Source organism: Schistocerca cancellata, chromosome 4 (genome assembly GCF_023864275.1).
Source record: "Schistocerca cancellata isolate TAMUIC-IGC-003103 chromosome 4, iqSchCanc2.1, whole genome shotgun sequence".
NCBI lineage: Eukaryota > Metazoa > Arthropoda > Insecta > Orthoptera > Acrididae > Schistocerca > Schistocerca cancellata.
This window is the reverse complement of record NC_064629.1, coordinates 539,687,117-539,708,163: the sequence shown is the minus strand read 5'-3', so window position 1 is coordinate 539,708,163 and position 21,047 is coordinate 539,687,117. Positions and strand designations below refer to the sequence as shown.

At 37.8% G+C, this 21,047-nt stretch overlaps 1 protein-coding gene across 1 annotated transcript in view; it reads left to right on the top strand.

Moving 5' to 3' along the window:
- Positions 1-17,981, top strand: part of LOC126185121 (protein purity of essence) — a 321,301-nt gene extending 303,320 nt beyond the window's left edge. The window contains 1 exon segment of the mRNA XM_049927939.1: positions 17,296-17,981. Within this exon segment, the coding sequence (XP_049783896.1) occupies positions 17,296-17,363 (68 nt within the window). The 3' untranslated portion in view covers positions 17,364-17,981.
- The last annotated feature ends 3,066 nt before the right edge of the window (positions 17,982-21,047 follow it).

Here is a 21,047-nt window from a genome sequence, read left to right as displayed (position 1 = left end):
TGTTGTTCCAAACACAATCATATTTGCTCTCATGCCCTTGCAGATAATGCTTCATGGGAACTACGAAGTGACTTCTTGTCCAGCGACACACAGCCAGAAAGCTTCAAGAGAGGAAAAGAGAGAAATTTCTGAATGACAGCAGCAGAAATAGATGCTCAGTGAGCCTAACAGTGACATTGTCCAGGAAAGGGGAGACCATATTACAGAAGTAACCCACAAAGCCATTGATGGGTCCATTCAGAAATTTGCCTTTTGTTTTAGGGGACAACCTGTTCTGTGGTGGTATAGCAGTTATAATATTCATTAAGGAACAGACAGCTGATGCTATGAAGATCCAGAAGCAGTCCATTCATAGAAAATATAACTATGTTTCAGTTAGCCAGAGCTAAAGTTCGAAAGGTGTTTAAGGAAGATTTCTGGGACATCATAAATATACCCAGTCACAACTGCATTGAATAATGAGATCCTAGTGTCCAGTCCAACAGATGTGTGGCACAACACTTCATCCATATCACCAGCTTAGTCACAAATTTGTTCTGCGTCATGACACTATAAACAGGGAGAGGCTAAATTTTTGTGTTGGACATCACACAGGTGCACACTCGGCAGCAAAAAGACTTGGCCACTGTAAACAAAATTGTAGGAAAATCTGACCATTTGGCAATAGAAGCATAAAAACTGGGTCAGGGTGTGACATCAGACAGAGGAAGTGGGTCACTGATTGAGGATATGAGAGATATCCGATGCTTGTATTCACGTATCCTTTTGTGCCAACGATTGCTTATTGTATGACACAGATTATGGACCTGACTGAATGTTTGAATCGCAGCGACAGAGTCTGCATACAAACAAATATGAGGCACAGATATCTGTTTGTCACTCCCTTATGTTATATTTATGTGACCCACAATTTTTCATTTAAGCAAGAGCTGATTAGCAGTAGTATGAGAAGACAGGTTGATGTTCGCAGTAAAGTTATGAGTGAAGTTTATGAGAAGACTTATGATGCAGAGGTTTTATGAATATTACTTGCCAGTTGTTGGTCTGGCAATTTAAAGAAGATGAAAAATGTAATTGCTAAGTAATAGTCCTCCAGTGAGCTTCAAACCCACAGCAAAAACAGCTATTGCTTTAGACAGTGATCACATTAAATGTTAGCAAGCCAGTGCTGTTTTTCGTGCTCTGTCATCGCCATAGTGACAGCTGACACACATAATTTGCGATGGAATGATGTTTCTGGACTCAGAACTATAAATCTAATAACCCGATTTTGCATATTAAATGAAAATCACTCAGATTATTTAATGCAAGTGACAGAAAAAATCGGGTGAATTTAGCAGGATAAATCTGTGCCATTCCTGAAAGCAAGTTGACAATCGCAGAGTAGCCAAACATATCATACAGTGTTGCCAGTTTTAATAACCACAGGAGTAGTATGTTTATACTGCCTATGGTTTCCTTGAGCAGGCTCGAAAGTGCAGAATGTATCTTGCCTCTCAAAGATGCGTTTGGCAGTTGACAAAGGGCAGAAATATCACCAGTGTTAACCAATGACTTTTACTCCCATTTCTGAAACTAGGCTTACAGGCTAGGATGTAGATACTAAAATCACTCGGGTGCACTGACTACAAGCTGAAATTCCTAAATCAATAGCTGTAACAATTATTATTGTTTTTCTTTCTCAAGGATGCTGAAAACTGAAAAGTCAGTCACTGGTTGTAGTGTAGGAATTATACGCACTTAACACATCTTATGATCATTATAGACTTTAAAAAGATTTCATGAAAACAGTGTCATTGGCACTACCCCAAAACAGAGGAACGCAAAGCCAATAACAGAGCATTCATTGCAAAATGCAAACATCAACAATGAAATTCTGCAAGCTACTTATAATAAAAAGCCTCATATCATACAAGTTAACTTTGCAAAGGAACTATGCTCATTATTCGCAGTTACTGAAAAAGTGCAGTGCAAAAGCTTCCAGAAATTAAAACAGAGAGTGTATGAGTAAAAAGGAATGCAGTATGCTGACTCCACAATCTTTTAATATGTCATTCTAAAGTAAAACTGTCAGTAATCTATAATAAACAGAACAATGCAAAGTAACTTCTGACCATAATGATTACAAAGCAATCATTGTTGATGGTACTTTCTTAAAAGCAAAAACATCCATATTAACAAACTGTTCAGTTTGCAGTAGGCTTATAATAGAGAGAGACAGAAATAGCAATAAGAAGTTTATCTAGTTGAGAGTAGAGCTCATTACGAATTACCATCGCAGTATTTATGTGAGAATCGTCAAGGAGCAATTGTTAGAACAAACTGCTATATTAACTAGCAATTAGTGAAATAAGTTAGCGATCATTTTCCGAGCTCAACGCTTGCATTTTTCAGCATGTCCCAAAACAGTCGTAAAGTCTGTACACTACTATGTGGTTAATAATGCCTAGAGCACATTTACTTATCTGCAGAAGCAGCCCACCAGCTATTTTTTAACTGAAAGAATTGTGCAGACAACTAGTGCAAAATCAGAATGACCAATATACAGAAAACTTAGTATACTCACAGATGACACTACCACAGACAAACATGAAAAAGTCATTGGAAAATGTAACAGAAATATACATCTTTTTAACTCCCAATGAGCATCCTGCAATGTCGTCAGAATTTTGGCTAAACTCAGAAGCAGGTCAAACAAAATAACATGGTTTATTCTCAGTGCAACAAGTCTCGTAACAGCCATTAACTCCCATAGCTAGTCATTTGCTCTGCAAGGCTGCCTTTGCTTACTTACACCATCTTCTTCTGTCTCCGTACATTATGCTTTGGGGGCAAACAGAAACAGAATTTATTCTTGTATTCCTGCGGTACCCAGAATGAGCTCAAACAATTTCTGTTGATCCCATATGTCAGCTTTGATAAACTGATATATTGCAAAAATAAATCTGCATCGATATGACCACAGACTTCTCTTCTATCCCCAACAAGGGACAACAACCAACTCGTCAATTCCATGAGTTCCGACCAATTCGCAAAAGTTTTAAGATTAATGCATTTTTGCTAATTGCCACTGTAGCTACAATTTCTTTGGTGTCTTGATGCACCCATGAGGCTTTACACTACTATAGGCTACTTTGCCCCTAAAACTACTACTGTACAATGTGCCGAGTTCTGACCAAATCTCAGGTAACTATCTCACTGTAAACATCGGAAAAGTTCTCATGATATCACAAGAAACTGTCACATCAGATCCAGGCCAACCCACATCATTAATAGCTGTATACAAATGGAAACATCCAGCTTGCCTACCATTCTCAGCCCATAGTTTGTTAGTGAGCAAAAGAGGTGGAGGGTTTGAACAAACATTAGAAGAAATCTTTTACATATTTTGGGTGGGATGCAGAAGGTGGCAGTAGAGGACAAGAGGAAATGAATTCGAAATAACAAAAAAAAATAGCCTTAAAACTTCCCTCATAATTTATTACTTTTCAAGTATGTATGCAGAGAACAAATGAAAGATAAATTTAATATTTAAAAATAAAGGAAAACTAACTCATATTTTATCACCTCGGGTTCAACACGTTTCTGTCACAAAGTGATCTTCCACCAGCTCTCACTGATGGAAAATTGAGAAAATACAAGTAGAGAAAATAAAATGTTTTCAGTGCAGTAATATCTTGTCCAGACTCTCCTCATTATTTGTAACTTTAATCATGCATCTTGACATGGACTCTGTGAGAAGTCGGACATAATGGCCAGAAGAGACAACTTTCTTCCAGGCTTCAAGAATGCAGTCTCAAAGTGCATCAAAAGAAGCTTTCCTTAGTTAGTTATTTAGTTTCGTGTTCCATGGACCAAAGATCATAGTTATATGGAATGAGTCATTTTAAATTCACACCACAAATTAATGTGTACGTATGGCTACATTCTGAACATTTCTGAGCTTTTTTCTTCCCTGCTCCCCACAAAAAAAAGAGAAGAAGAAAAGAAAAAAGATATACAGATGTTGTTAGTTAGTAAATCCTACACACCACTTTCTGCACATTACAGTAATTGAAATTCTTCTATGGAATTGGAGGAGTTGTTAATGTGAAACCTTCTCAGTTTTTCAAAGCTTTATCTTGCTGTCTGTTAGACATTTTATATCACTGGTTAAGTGGTCAAATTTTTTGTTGTAGTGTTGTGTCCCCTTTTTGTGCAAAAGGCAGTTTCATGTGGAGTTACGAACGTCATTTTTCCTTCTGGTATTGTAATTATGTACATCACTGTTCCTTTTGAACTGTAGTGGATTATTTACAAAAAACTTCATGAGGGAATAAATATAGTATGAAGCAGTGGTCAGGCTGCCCAACAGTATGATCATGGGCAAGCATGACATTATATTCTTACAGCATGTTTTTCCTTCTTTCATAAAGATGAGTTGCCCGAAAACATTATTCAATATGACATTATTGAATGAAAATATGCAAAATGTGTCAACTTACTGATTTTTGTCTCCCCAAGATTTGCAATGATTCTAAATGCAAATGTAGCTGAACTGAGTTGTTTTAGGAGTTCCAAAATATGCATTTCCCAATGTAAGTGCTCATCATTATTGACACCTTAAAATTTTGAAGTTTCCCTCCTATTTATATTTCCTTGTCATATATTACACTTATCGTTGGTGTAGTACCCCTAGATGTGCAGAAATGAATATGTTGTGTCTTTTTAAAGTTGAGGGTGAGACCATTCACAGAAAACCAGTCAATGAAAGTTTTAAGAATTTTGTTTACAATTTTTTCTGTTCTTGTATATGTGCTTGGATTGATTACAATACTAGTGCCATCTGCAAAAAGAACTAATTCTCCTTGTTGTATATTAGATGCAAGATCATTTACGTAGATGAGGATCAGTAGTGGACCAACGATTGAGCCTTGGGGAACTCCTGTACACGATTTCTCCCCAGTCAGAATTATGACCCCCAGACTGTATTGGTTGATATCATCAACAATTTTTCTCCTTTTAGGGCCAACAGTATAATACATGTCTTATAACGACATGATTATTAGAATAGAGTGGAACTTCGATGTTACATTCTCCAATTTTACTTTTTTCATTATTCTACACCATAAATTTGTAGTCCCTGTGAAAAACCCATTGGATCAATCCTAAAAATCCCCTTTTTTTATGTTTCACCCTAGTAAGATTGACTCGATTCTACATCTCACTTGAATTCATCCCAATTTCTTCCTATTGACATTAGGTGTGACTAAACAAGTTATAAGTGGCACAAAAGATGGGCAGTTTGCACTATGGATGACGGTAGAGTTAACGGAATATTTTAGGCAGTTGCGGAGAGGGGAGACGAGAGAGAGGCCATGCTGATGTAATCTTGGTGTTGCCAACGCTACTTTCAGCATTTAGCTACACCACACAGTGATGGTGGGTCAGGTACATTTCACACTACTTTTTGTAGGAACTAACATAATGACAACATGGTGACTCTGTGAAGGTGATAAAGAATGAGGCTATCAGTTTTTGATCACTATAGCGTCAAGTTGTTGATTATGGATGTATTAGTGACAGGAGAATCTCAGTTTTAGCCAGAACTCTGGAGGGGAATATCCTTGTGTTTGCACAATGTAAGAAATATTCATGACAAGGAAGAGTATGAATGTTATTGTTCAATGTTTCACTTGCAGCAATTTTAGCTGTCCTTTTAGGTTTTTGCCTACAGCAATTTTAGCTGTCCTTTTAGGTTTCTGCCTACAGCAATTTTAGCTGTCCTTTTAGGTTTCTGCCTAACCACCCACTTGGAAATCTTCACATATTCAGAAATACACAGCAAAGTATTTGTGACAAGGAACAATATGAATTTTATTGCTGCTCATTTAACTTGCAGGAATGTAAGCTGTCGTCATAAGTTTCTGTCTAACACTGCACTTGGGAATCACCTTGCATTTGGAAATAAACAGGCAAATATTTATTTCATCATTCATTATCTAACCTGACAGAAATGTTTAACAACATCGAATATTGCAGAACACATTGTATTACTGCCATAACGAACATGATAACAACACTAAGTTGAAAAAAATTGGAATGCAACGAGCTGCGAACATATGTGACACGCTTTGAAGGAAATAAATAATCAGAATTTGCACAGTCCACACAGAGGTCGTTCACAAGCACTTGCAAAAGTCGATAGTCAAAAGCTCATTAATGACGTCAGAACTGCAACAATGCAACATAAAGTAGTGTGAAGCTGCGTCCACAATGCCACTGGAAATATGTTGCTGTTGAAAACATTTATTTCCTACAGTGTATTGCATCCATTTGTGACCTTATTTCTTGTCTCTGCTTCTATCCAGACTGTCAGTGAACATCTATCAGGGTATTCACACTGTTTGCAACACTATTTGTTCTTGAATTTTTTCATATTGTGAGCGACATCATATCTAGAGACAAGGAAACTCTAATGTGTGCTGCTGCATTGTTAATACTCAAAGTTACACGCAAACAAAATGAAATATGTCATCGTTGTTCATTCTTTTTTATTTACTTGTCATAAGCATATCTCAGTGTTTCATCAATTTACAGAATAAGTTTGCATTTATAAAAGAATTTCGTAATTGGTTTTAAAACTATGATATTATTTTGATGGAGAGTTTGTGTAGTAGATGTTAATGGTTGATAAAATCAGACTAGTTGTTGTAATAAATCGATTTGTTGGTTTACATCCAGTCGTCATCTTTGGTCTGTGAAAACCAACTATAGAACTGATGGGAAAAACTTGGTATGTATGGGAACTGAGTACAGAAGACACCTCTAGTTTCTGTAATTTCACTTGGATATCATCTAATGATTTTGAATTTCTGACATATATGGATCACCGTTCCTTAAAAAAAGGATAGAAATTGCAGGAAAACAATTACACTCAGACATGCTGTTAGTCTTAGTTTTTTTTCAACGGGAGATTCATTCCAGAGCCTTGAGTTCTTATTTCACATTTCGAAGAAAGCTACAACAACCAACCCTATTTTCTATTGTACACAGTCTTTCTCAGTATTCTTCCAAATGTAGCAGCGGTTTTTTGGAGTTCCTGTACTGCTTGCAAACTTAATACAGCAACACCTAACAAGTCTATACAGCAGATGACACTAGGCAACATATAAACATATGCTTGTACTTTGCAGTGTGCACCATGCAATGATGGCCTGAAACATTGTTTCCTTTGATCCATACCGACATTGCTGTGAGTAGATGTTTCTGTGTTTCAAAAGATGTTTCCAAACAGTGTCCACATCAAGTAGCCAGAAAAATGTTTCGAAAACATGCTTCAAGCTTAGTGTGTACATTGTTTGAAGTCCACTCAACCAAATTAAACTTCCGTTGGCTACAGAAGGAAAACACACACCACCATGTGTTAGATTCCGATGCCATTCACCGTACTTCACAGTTTTCAGTTTAATTCACCATGTTCATCAATTTTTGCTTTTTTTCCTGGGTGAACAGAAAGGAAGTGTTGGCTCAAAAATGTGTGTTTTGTTGTATAATTTATGGTCATAGCATATCGGAATATAGCTCAATTACCTTGTACCCAGAAAACAGTTTCAATTTTTTGATAAGTTTCTACGTGCTGTTACACATCTATGATTTTTTAAGAACTGATGAAATTCATTACCACAAATTATTGTAGAAACCTTGTACTGTACATTTGATTTCCTTCACTTACAGAGATTTTATACATTGTACTGGCGAGGATTGTGATTTTTGATCATATATGCCAATTACATATGTTTTTGCTTGTATTTTGGAAGTTTCACTGTTTTCCTCAATCCTGCAGTTTTCTCAGTTTACAGTTTTTAAGCCTGGACCTAATGAAAATGTAATATACAGGTTTCACTGTAGTCGCTTATAACAACAAATCTTTATTTATGACAGACTGTTTCGGCATGTATAGCCATTGTCAAGCACATCTAAACTGATGTGACGTCCATATTACATCGTTAGTGAACTGTCTTATTATTGTTACTGTTTTAATAAGATGGTAAATGATGTAATATGTTGAAAATAAGACATTAATTATGGCATGACAGTAGTTTTACAGTTCTACTCATACTGTATTATGTCTTTATAGAGATTATGCTAATGAACAGTGATATTATTTTATTAACTAAAATTTTTTATGATAGTATTTGCTTGTTGCATATGCTACTTCCAATTAAGCCATTTTGTGTTCTAAAAGTTCAATAAAATTTTTGAGGTAGTACTTGTGTCTAAATTCTATATGCTCATTTAATATTTTTTGTGGGTGTTTTCTCAGGTGTATATAAATTTCCAGTTCTTCAAAAACGTTCAGAGCAAAACCTTTTTATATTCTGTGTAGAACCTGGAGTGTATTTTCGATCGTATCAGCAATATGGTTTTGATTTTTCAAGTGTAAAAAGAACCTCGACCGATTATTTTCACTCTCTCTAATGTGTGCCTTTTGTCTCACATTAAAATTTCTTCCTGTTTCTCCAATGTAAAAGCTATTACAGCTGCCACATGTAATTTTATATATGCCTGGACTTCCATATTTCAATGGTCCAGTGGTGGTGGAAGTTAATTTTGTAGAAGGCTTTAAAAAAGTGCATTAATTTTGTTGGAGATCCTACCAAGGTAGACTGCTGGTACATATTTTATTTTCTGTGTGGGTGATGGCTCTCATGTTAGGCATATCTCGGTATGTGTTGTGTTCTGCATCGGTGGTTTACACTTCTTGGTGATTATGTTGGGATCAAAGTTATTTATATAGGCTCTAAAGCGAAGTGTGGTAAGTTCTTTTTGAATTGCTGGTTTTTCTAATGGTTGGTTATTTAATCTAGTAATCATTGAACGGAAAAATGCTAGTTTATGAGCAATTGAATAACAGGAATTGGCATTTATAATGTTGACAGAAGTGGTATTCTTTCTATAGATATCAAGTGTGTGTTTATTATTTTTGCCTATTTTGAGGTCTAGATAGTTAGTGGTATTGTCTTTCTCAATTTCCATAGTGAAATCAATTTTAGGTTGTTGAGTTTTTGATGGACATACTCGTTTTTGTTAAGTATGACAGCACTATTCCCTTTATCAGCTTTTAATGCTATAGCATCATTTAATAGCAGTTCATGGTTTATATTATTCAGAATTTTATGTTCTGTTTTGGGCTGGTATTTTTCTGCATTGTATTTACTGTGACACTGTAATTAACATTTTATTTTCAATATATTACATCATTTACCATCTTTTTAAAACAGTGACAGTTATAAGACAGTTCACTAATGACGTAATATGGACATCACATCAGTCTAGACATATTTGAAAATGGTGATAAATGCCAAAACAGTCTGTCATAAATAAAGCTTTGTTATTGTAAGCAACTATTTTGGCACACTATTCTAATAATGATGTCGTTATCAGACATATATTGGTTGACTTATTAAGAACAACTTTCTACTTTCTTTTGGTTAGTTATGACATTATCCGTTGGTTGGCTGTACTGTCAATCCCATAAAACTTCATCTAGGAGAATACTGTGATGCAGTCAGTCAGTTGCCTTAGATAGGTCTCAGAAAGTACCAACCAGCGCTATTTCATTATTTACTAGTTGTAAAATCTGGTGACTGATCATTTAAATGGCCTTCCCAGTAGAACAACCATTCTGAAACACAAACTCATTCGCTGAAAGTATTATTGTTGCTTTCATACTACCTCATCTTAAATGTTCTCCACTGGAATCATAGCAGCAGCCTGTGGCAGCCAGTCTACGACATTGATGCCCTTGTGGGACAGCTGCTGCTGAACAAATGCAGAATTATGCATAGGTCAGCAGCTCATGGTTACATTGATAGATAGCTCTCTGTCATGGTGCTCCAGGTTCAATTCCTGGCAGCATTGAGGATTTTTTCTGCTCGGAACGTTTGTGTTTTTCTCCATCATTGTCATGCAGTTCACTGAAGTGGCATAAAATAAAAACGAATTTAACTGCAACTGGCGACTAGGGTCTCTTGACCAATAATGCCTTACACACATTTCATTTTTTTTCTTCAGTGCATACCATTTGCACTGAATGAAGCCTCACATTCTTCACTATATGGGCATACAGCTTGATACCAAGAGTTCCCTAGATTCTGTGAAGCACTCCTGATTCTTTTGCAGAAATCCAGCTCCATCAGGAAGCTGATAGCTACAGACTTCTCCTTGTAGTCACTACATATTCTTGACAATGTCTTGCCCTTCATGACCTTTAAATCACTCTTGAACCATCGTTGCTCATGAAAATTCTGTTTTCACATGCTGCGTTCAGGTGGAGCTCCACAAATGCCACCTGGTATTAAACATTTTGCTCTCTGAGTTCCTGTTTCACAGCAGGTCTGTGTGCATGCAGTCCAGTTTGCCTCACCCTTCAGTGAACAGTGCCACTTTAGCTGTAGGAGTTGATCTCTCACCACAACTGCTTCATGTTTAAGAAGGAAGCTGTCGGCTCTTCTGCACAAGTTCTCTGTCCTGGTGCATTTTCAGTCTCTTCCTACCCGAGGCAGGAAATTTGTTGGTAGTGCATCTTTCAAAATAATTCCTCCAACATCTCTTTGCAGTGGTAGGTGGCACACCATACATCCTGCAGAATCTCTGCCTGAAAACTTGCCTTCTTCAATCAGAGCTTGACTCTGTCTTGAACTGAATGCTATCAGTAAGCAGTTGCAACTGACAGCCTGCAAGGGCGATTTCTGCCTGCCATTCTTATACTGATGCCTGGGCGAAGAAATAAACATTTATATATCTGTCAAAAGGAGCAGTAGTTGTGTCATACTGAGGAAGACCTGTTAAAAAATTCTTGCTGCTTTAGGTCTGCCCTTAAGCCAATGTGGCTTCAGCTTGTGGAGGTTGAGTGAGCCAAGTTACTAAGGTGCTTTTTTTTGAGATCGTGGAGTCGAATCCCGCCTATGAAATTGATGATTTTGTCTTGAGTTTGTGTTCACCCATGCATGCCTGTCTGTGTGTCCCTGAATAAACATTATTAAATTAGTCTTAAGGAACTTGCTTTTATTTTTAACAAATAATTGATAGCTGCACTGTAAAGTTGCTAAATACCAGTAATTAACGTCTATAGCAGGCATGTGTCTGAGGCCAATTTCTTTAAGAAATATACATGCAAGTAAATAGATGCAGATGGAAATAGGCGGTAAGAATAAATCGCCGATTCAAATGTATTCCAAGGCACAGTGATTTTCACACAATGTTTGTGTTGTCTTTTTGCATACTCAGTAAGACTGAATCGTTGTAACACATATATGCCCAACATTGAATACCTAAGCAAAAGGGAGAAGAATCATGTGTACTGGAAATACCTATAGCCCACATATATGTAATGTATGTCAGGCCATTATTGGTTTTTCTTGAATACCGTGCATTTACTGGGTCCAGAGCTCGAGTCTAGGCATATGCCCTTGACGTTCTGAGGTTCCAGTCATCACAGAGGTGGGTATTTAATCCACAGTTTCCAATGCACAGGTAACTTCCCATAGTCATCCACGACGTGAACTTTGATAATAAGTGTTACTGCCACTTAAACACTGTTGCTTGGATCCGGGATACCTAAAAACTCATCAAGGTGCCATGTATGTGACAGGCATGGTCATTTTATCTGCATATTGCAGGTGTTTACTGACTCATGCAGCTGCAGGCTAGGCACTTACTGGAGTACAGTCCGTGTAGTTGAAGAAAACTGCTTTAATTATCTTCGACATCATCTGCATGACGAGATATATAAATATCAGATCAGTATGCCAAGTCTGACATGAGTTGTAAACTCCTCTAACACCACGTCATTTACAGTCATCCATCCACTATCAACACCACGAGCATAATACAGTTAAAGTGGTGGTAAATGATTGATTCAAACATGCATAATGACACCCAGTGGTGTGTTTGTTGGTTTGTGTATGTTTGTTTGTTATGTTTGTTACTAGCAATTAAGTGTCCTGCAATTGATCAAAGGCCTCTCCCAACATTTTTCAATGTTCTGTGTCCCGTGCCAATGTTGCCATAGTGGTTCATCACATGATTGGCAGTTATCTCCTGATCGCTGATCTTCTTCCTCCTTTTTTTTTTTAAAAAAAAAAAAAAGGGTGTTAGTCTGTTGTTAATTTGTTTGTAAATTATTACAGGGGCATCCACATGATATACAGGTCCTAGAATTCGCATCCAAGACAACCATATATGATACAAACCTGAATAATGTTACACACCCCATGAAGAAATTGTAGACTTTTTTTGCCAGAGAAGGGTTTATGGAACTGTATTCCACAGTGTTGACATTGCACCAGATCCTGTGCAAGCATTTTAGTCATGGGAATGGAAAGTGAAATAATAGACATATGTGATGGACCAAAATTGTTGGTATATAATGGTGCATTGTGATGCAGTTGCTACTTAACGACAGGAATATACAGCAAATCATGATTTTTACTGTTTTCATGTATTTGCTGTGATGTTTAGTTTGAATTTAATGAATATACCAAACAAAAAGCCCATTAGTTTGAACTTAACTCATTACCCAAGATGCGAATATCTGAAGGTTCCAGTTACTCCATAGAGCTTTGAATTATTTCTAGAAGTCCATAAGAAATTTTGCATGTTATACTTAATATATTTTCTGACAAGTAAGTGATCCAGTAATGTTGTGGTACTAATTTGTTAATTCTGCTCATTCATGAGAGCATTAGCCCTTGCATAGTCACACCGGGTCAAAATTACCTGAGGTGTTTTTTTACGTGACATTCTGAAACTTGAGTGTACTTAGAGTCATTGTTGGCCCCAATGTTTCACATTAAACTACTGTTACTGAGTGCTTGATCTGATGCCACTATTGGCGTTCTGGCATTATTGCCTGTCTGATCCAATGGGAGGGTTTGCATTACACAGTTTTTGCACCTGTGACTCTACGCGAGTGTGTGTCTTCGGCCACAAATAACAGAGTTTGAAGAAGTGGGTGTCTTCTTTTTGGCGTAAGTAAATTTAATTACTTACCAATTTTATTTTTATATCACATTTTCTTTCTTAGCCAAAAGGAAAGAGACTGGCTGTTCTTCATTTCCTGTCAGAGAATGCCTAAAATATTGACTGATGAAGAAAGTATTGCAGAATTACTTTACAAAGATGATGAGAATCTGTGGGAAGATTCTCTGATTTTGAAGACAACTGTGTTGATGAAAATGAACATGAAACTGATTCAGACATTTCTGTTACTATTGGTGGTGAAATAGTGACTCTAAAAAATGACTCTTTTTTTTTTCTGGGCAGAGATGGTAAAAGCAAATTGAGCAGCCAGCCATTTAGTTGAAGTACCATGCTAAAAAGCACAATATTATTAACACACATCCGTCTAGAGCTTATGGCACAGCAAAGTGAACAAAAACATCTGAACATACCTTCTTTCTTTACTTTGACGAGAATATAATTGAGAGATTAGTTACTTGCTTTATGAAAACTGCCACAAATTTTGAGAGGAGTCGTGATGTTCAAGTTACAGGTCTATTTGAAATGAAGGCATTGCTTGGCTTATTATTGTTTGCTGGAACCTACAGCTTACCATCTCCACTTCAGAGATACGCATGAGCGGGACAGAAATGGAACTTTTTTCCCTGGCTATGTCTTACCAGGGATTTTTGTTCTTGCTTCTCTCTATTCAGTTTGATAACGCCACTGACTGAGATGAGAGAAAGAAGGCAGGCAAATTGGCTGCCATTTGTGCATTTCGTTTACTCACAGGGGTAAACTTCATGAAAGCCTACACCTCTACGGATTATTTGGCGATTTATGAGCAACTCATTCCATTTCAAGGTGGTTGCTCATTTAGGCAGTATTTGCCTGAAAAACCTAAGAAATATGGAATAAAAGTGTTTGCCTTAGTATATAATAGAACATTCTACTTGCACGCATTTGAGGTGTATGTAAGAATGCTGCCTGATAGTCCATTCAGGCAGTGTTATAGTCCTTCAGATGTTGTTCAATGCCTTGTTGCTCACATAAGACACTTGGAAGGAACATAACTGTTGATAACTGGTATACCATTGTCCCACTTGCCAGAACACTGCTGGACATGAAGCTTATTTTAGTGGAAACATCATGGGGGGGGGGGGGGGGGGGAGCATGAAATTCCTGCCAAATTCCTGCCCAGTAAAAACACGAATGCGAGTTAAAGTTCATTTGGTTTCGCGAAAGAAATGTGCTAACATCGTCAATTCAAAGTGATTCCAAGATAGATGCAGAGACAGGTGTTGTTACCCCCCCCCCCCCCCACTCACACACACACACACACACACACACACACACATTGTGAATTTCTACAATCACACTAAAGATGACATCTAGCTGTGTTGTTCGACTTTCTAAATCTCTCTGCTCTAAACTCGTATACCATTTACAAAATGAACACTACTCAAAAGATACAAAGAACAATGTGTCTGGAGAAGCTTGCAAACAACTTCATCATGGGGAGTGTTACCAGGAGAATAGGTAACAGCCATATACCCCTCAATGTTAGGAACAGAATAACGTAGTTTCTGATGGCCATAGGTACAGGAATACAACAGCAGGATCAGCGGCATCAAACACTGCAAACAGAAATTGGACTAACATTGCACAAACAGAAGAGATGCCTCATCAGTCCAAGTACAAATGACAACAAGCATTAAACAGTGTGTGCTACTTGTATGGAACATGTATGCAAAGTGCATTCCAAAGTTATCTACGTAAGACGCTTATCTCACTGAAATATTCTGATGTTCCGAAAAGCTCTGTGTTATATAGCAGTTTTAAGTATTAGGTTACATTTCTTTTGTTCCTCACATAATAATTCAAAGTGTCATTAAATGTTGTTAATTACATGCTGTTTTCTTTATTTATGTCCAAAGATCATCCATAAATCAATGCATCTCTTTTTTTCTTATGTTACTTCTTGTCACGCAAGTACTTACAGGTTAATAGCTGTTTTAGAGGTGTATAAGTACTCTGTAACATCCTCACTAGTGCACTGCTGGTCGAAGTATTCTACTGTTAATTTATTGGGAAAATGTAATCACTGCTTCCAAACACTCAGGGGTGTTAAGTATTAAGTTTAGCTGTACGGATTTATAAAGTTTGGTTCTGTCCTTTGAGAATAGCTCTCCAAAAGTTGCTTTTGGAGCTGGATATTTTCTCTGACACAAGGCACCATATCTTTCACAATGTAAGCTACTGGAAGAAAAATGTTTGAATTATAGTGAAACTGATGTGTAGTAAGGTGAGCTATTTCATTACTCTCATACTCGATTTCAAAATTTGAATGAACATTGGCCAAGCTTTCGCCATCTTTTATATTCTAGTGAATTCATACAAACAATAAAAAAAATTGAAACATGGAGCTTTGAACTCTGCACCTTCAGATTACCATTCCACTCCTTTAACGATTATGTAATGAAAGACGGGTGTTGGAGCAGTCTCCTTGAACATATGTTCACCTAATGTAATTTTGTGGCTTTGAACTTCATTCTAAAATGTGTGAATTTATCATTTCAGCTTGCAAAAGATGAGTATGAGAAATTTTAGAAAAAAAAGAGAAAAAAAAATAGTTGTAAAATTGATCTTTTATTCTTGATTAATTATGAATGGTACATAGTGAGGCCTTATAAGCGCATTCTTAAAACTTTTGTAGCCTCTGTGCCTCATATTTGTAGTTATCCAGATGTTGTTGTTGCAGTTCGAACATTGTCAGGTCTGTAGTCATGTTGTAAAGTAAGCAATCCTTAGCACATAGGGCATAGGTGAATACATAGTGAGTGTCAGATATAACGTATCATCTCAATCAGTGACCCACTTGCCCTGTCTGATATCATGCCCTGGCCTGACTTTTATGCTGCTGTTGCTAAGTGATCCAATTTTTCTGCTGTTTGTCACAGTGCTTCAGCTCTTTTGCTGTCAAGTGTACAACTATCCATTTACAATCCCTACTTTGCCAGAAACAGGTAAGATTCAGTGTAGCATTCTACATAATCCCTATTTGTGATCAGAAGTACCCATCCTAGCTGCTTTAAGGAGAATTTGGAGTGATGACCACTACTGCAACTAATGCCTTTCCTAAAATCAAAAAAGGATAGTGTGTGACATCACCCTGACATCTTGCATGGGGAAAGACTAGAACTGATCACTAACCATCATCTTGTCTAGGTTTTGGAATCCAAAAAGCTATGTAGCTGCTCCCAATATGGATTTAGAACATATCACCTTACTGCAGTCTTCTTTGATATTGAGAAAGCTTATCTTGAAAGCACAAAATTGCTGATCCACTTGATCGATTGGGAATATGAGGACACCTTCCTCTTCTTATACTTCTTCTTTGAGAAAATGTTACTTGCATTATAGTGTCAGAGACGCGGTGTCAAATTGCTTCTTTCAAGTGAATGGTGTATCCCAAGCAAGAGTAGGTAATATCTACATCTACATCTACATCCATACTCCGCAAGCCACCTGACGGTGTGTGGCGGAGGGTACCTTGAGTACCTCTATCGGTTCTCCCTTCTATTCCAGTCTCGTATTGTTCGTGGAAAGAAGGATTGTCGGTATGCCTCTGTGTGGGCTCTAATCTCTCTGATTTTATCCTCATGTTCTCTTCGCGGGATATACGTAGGAGGGAGCAATATACTGCTTGACTCTTCGGTGAAGGTATGTTCTCGAAACTTTGACAAAAGCCCGTACCGAGCTACTGAGCGACTCTCCTGCAGAGTCTTCCACTGGAGTTTATCTATCATCTCCGTAACGCTTTCGCGATTACTAAATGATCCTGTAACGAAGCGCGCTGCTCTCCGTTGGATCTTCTCTATGTCTTGTATCAACCCTATCTGGTACGGATCCCACACTGCTGAACAGTATTCAAGCAGTTGGCGAACAAGCGTACTGAACCCTACTTCCTTTGTTTTCGGATTGCATTTCCTTAGGATTCTTCCAATGAATCTCAGTCTGGCATCTGCTTTACCGACGATCAAGTTTATATGATCATTCCATTTTAAATCACTCCTAATGCGTACTCCCAGATAATTTAAGGTATTAACTGCTTCCAGTTGCTTTATATCATTTTTTTGTCATTGCTATCAGCAGTATTAAATCAACAATAAGGAAACCAGTGAAGCACCTGTATTTTGTCTATGTAACTAATACTTTAGGTCTCCTTTTCGATCCATATAAAATTTTTTAGCTTATAAATTTAAACTTTCCTGATGTACTAAGTTGTGATGCCAGTTATTTTTGTTACAGAGTTAAGAGCATCATTGGATACAGAGCCATTAGCACACATCCAGCTCGTCCTTTCATATGGAGCCTAGTCACCAGCCCCGAATATCGAAAAGATGTTCATAATTTCCTTTGGAGAAGCAATTTGTGATTTTACACATTGTGTTTACGTAAAAACTGAAACCATGTGACTTCAAAAAATTAAATAGTGCAATTTTTTGTGAACAGATGTACATAATGAAAAGTGAACTTGTGACATGGACTGTACAAATACAGCAAATTTGATGGTGTTATTTTTAAGTCCTTGGATGTTAGGAGTGTCTATAAAGTGTGGACTTTTTGGAATAAAAATTACAAAATTTCGTGTAGAAAGTGACATTTTAATAATAATTAGTGAACATAACATTGTGTAACCTTTCATGCAGTGTAGAGTGTAGTGTTTCAGCCATAGTGAAAATTATTTCCTATATAATTACTCCCAGTGATAAATTTGAGGAAAGGTGCTTCATCCTTTTGTTTATTCCACCCCTGAAGAGAGGAACCGACGGCTTCTGCCTTGCTTAAAATCAATGGTATGTATCCCTGATACTCAGTTTGCTTGTCAAGAAACATATGCAAAGCCCAACAAACAGTTTTAAAAAAAAGTCACTACTGTTGCAGTATGTCTAATCAGAAGTACGCCAAGTGTTGAATAAATTGTTTTTTGAAGATGTTTCTGTAGTGTGGCCTATGATTTCATCGATTTTTTGAAGCAGATGCAGTTATGGTAATGTCAATATGTTACACAATCTAGGTCTCTTGTGGCATTCATGTAGGTAATAATGGTCCAGTTAGTGATATGAGTGCATTACTGTAGCATATTAGTGTGCTTACAAACTCTCTATAGTCAAATACAGTATTCTTCAGAAATAATTGTTCAAATAAAGAAATATTTTTGAGAGGAAAGTGCTATTCAGAGTTAAAGCATCACATTGTGCACTATCATGAGTCTGTAGTCCTTGCAAAACAGTACTTATTCATTCTTTAAAGGTACTTAGAACTGATTATCATCATCTGAGTAATAATTTGTCTCATTATACATCTTAATGCAAAATTCTAAGTTCTTGTAGTTTAAGTCAAAAGCAGTGTCGTACTTTGTTAGGGAAAAGATGTGACCTTGCAGTTAAGTTTCAAGCATTCAGGAAGTTAGAAAGGTTTCTTACGTGTGTATCTTCTGTTCAATAGTAGACAGTGCAGCCTCATCTTCATGTAGGATTCGTGGTGTATGTGCCAAAAGTTCCTTAGTCTTAGCTGCAAGGCACCATTGGGAAGATAAGTTGCTTAGGAAGGTGGCTAACACTCTGTGGTTGATTAAACTGAGTGTTCGGCCATAGTCTTCATCTTTCCAGCCATTAATACATAATTATATCTTCAGATGGCGGTGTGCTATGTTGTAACTTAATGAGTTTTACATCATGATGAGGCCAAGAGTTGCCTTACCAGCTGAAGTGCCCTTATTTTTTAATCATACAATAAAATTACTGTGATACGTGTTTTTGGATTGTATGTTGCACTTCTCCTCCTATCTGAATCTCACTGTATGTCTTCAATGCTAGGTATATTCATTGTATGCTTCCATGTTAATATTAAAGCGATATTGGGTGAACATTGAAGGGCAAATTTCTGTATAAGAGTATGTCATGTACATCACCAGAATGAATGATAAATTTTATCAAAAAGACAATTCTCTTGAGTAAACTATACAATAAAACAGTTTCTGACCAGTACTTGCCTTCGTGAGAAATGTGAGTACTGTCAATAAAAACTACTCTAGCTTTTGGAACTAATATGTGAAGAGAAAGGGCTAGAGATGGGAATGTTAAAAATGAAGGACAGATCAGTCAGAAACCCCCCCCCCCCCTCCCCCCAGCTGAGAGGGACCCACCTATAGTGGGAATGAGGGTAGACCTACCCTCATCACATTCTCTTAAGTTTAATCAATGCCAAATTTATGCAACCTACACAGAACTTCCTCTTACCACTTTCATCATAATTCTGATAAATAATTTAGGAGAAAAGGTAACAATTCATCAATTAGTAGAGGCATGGAGTCGTCAACAGTCACATAAACAAGACAAAACTTTGCTAGCGTTTGGTCGAATCCCTTATCATGCTAGAGTACACATACACCCAGATCTGTACCATTTCATTCAGTACACAGTGCCAGGAGCACATTTCGACAGGTAGACTGGGGTTGAGGGGTTGTATTGAGTGGAGTTTGCAAGGGTGGGAAAAGGAGGCAGAGATCAGGAGGGAGAGTTGAGGAAGGGAGGAAGAGGTGTATGGGATGGGAATATAGGAAGAAGAGGCAGCAGGTGCACAGAATAGGAACGTGACACATGGGCATCAGGGAGTTTGTGCACCGCACGGTAATTACATGATGGAGCGGAGCGGACTGGGAGGAGGTGACAGAACGGAAACTGGGGCAGAGGTGTGGGTGGAAGATGAGTGAAGTTATGGTCAGGTGGATCGGGGGCAGACAGTTATCAGAGATAGAGGCCAGGAGGATTAAATAGAGAATGTGTTGCAAGTACAACTCCTGTCTATGTAATTCAGAAAAGCTAGTGCTGTGGAGAGGGGGGGAAGATTTCAATTGGCATGGGTTGTGTGAAGCAGCTATTAAAATCAAACACATTGTCCTCAACACCATGTTCTGCCACCACTGGGTTGTTAACTTAACTCTTGGTGACAGTTTGGTGGTTGCCGTTTATTCATATGGGCAGTTACCTAGTGGTCATGCCCACATAAAATGCCATGCAGAAATTGTGGCTGAGCTTGTATAAGACATGGATGCTTTTACATATCGCCCTGCTCTGCTTTTGATGGGATAGGATAAGCATGTGACATGACTGGGGTAGGATGTGCTGGGTAGGTGAATCAAACAGATCTTCCAACAGGGTCTCCCACAGGAATCTGAGTCTTGTGGAAGGGGGCTGAGAATGGGTGTGGCATAGGGATGGACCAGGGTGTTGTGTGGACTGGTTGGATGGCAGAATGCCACATTAGGAGCAGATGGGAGGATTATGGGTAAGATGTTCCTCATTTTCAGGCACGATGATAGACATTCAAGCCCTGGTGAAGGACATAGTTCAGTTTTTCCAGTCTGGGATTGTATTGATTGGTAAGTGGGATGCTTATTTGCATCTGGTATGAGGATATGGCGTGGGGAAATTTGCCTGTGGTCTAGGTTTAGGGGGATAGTGCCTGTCTATGGTGGCCTTAAGGAGACCTTCAGGAAGGAATTCTCATCAGTGCAGATGCACCCCAGATAGGTGGCCAGTCTGTGATTTTTTTTTTTTTTTGGCGTGGGGGGGGGGGGGGGGGGGGAGGCAGGACTGCTGTAAAAATGCAGGTACTGTTGGTTGTTAGTGAGCTCGATTGGTGTAGAAGTATGGATGGAGCCATCAGAGAGGTAGAGATCAATTCTGATATCTTCAAAGAGAATGGGACCATGTGAATGGAAATAATTGATATCAAAATAGATCTCATTTAACCTGTCTTACAGTTGTGATTCATCATGGATACAAGTTATGATTGCTTCCAAATGAAATTTTTATTGTTTGGCATGCAATGTAGCACCTACTTCTGATCTGTCTAAAAATCCTCAATTGTATTGTGTATTTATTGCTCCTGTTGTGTGCAAAAGCGTCTTTTGCATAAGATGTTGGACAAATCGAGTCATAAGTACACTTCTGAAAGTGATTTCTAGGCGTACTTATTTAAGGTTACAACTACGC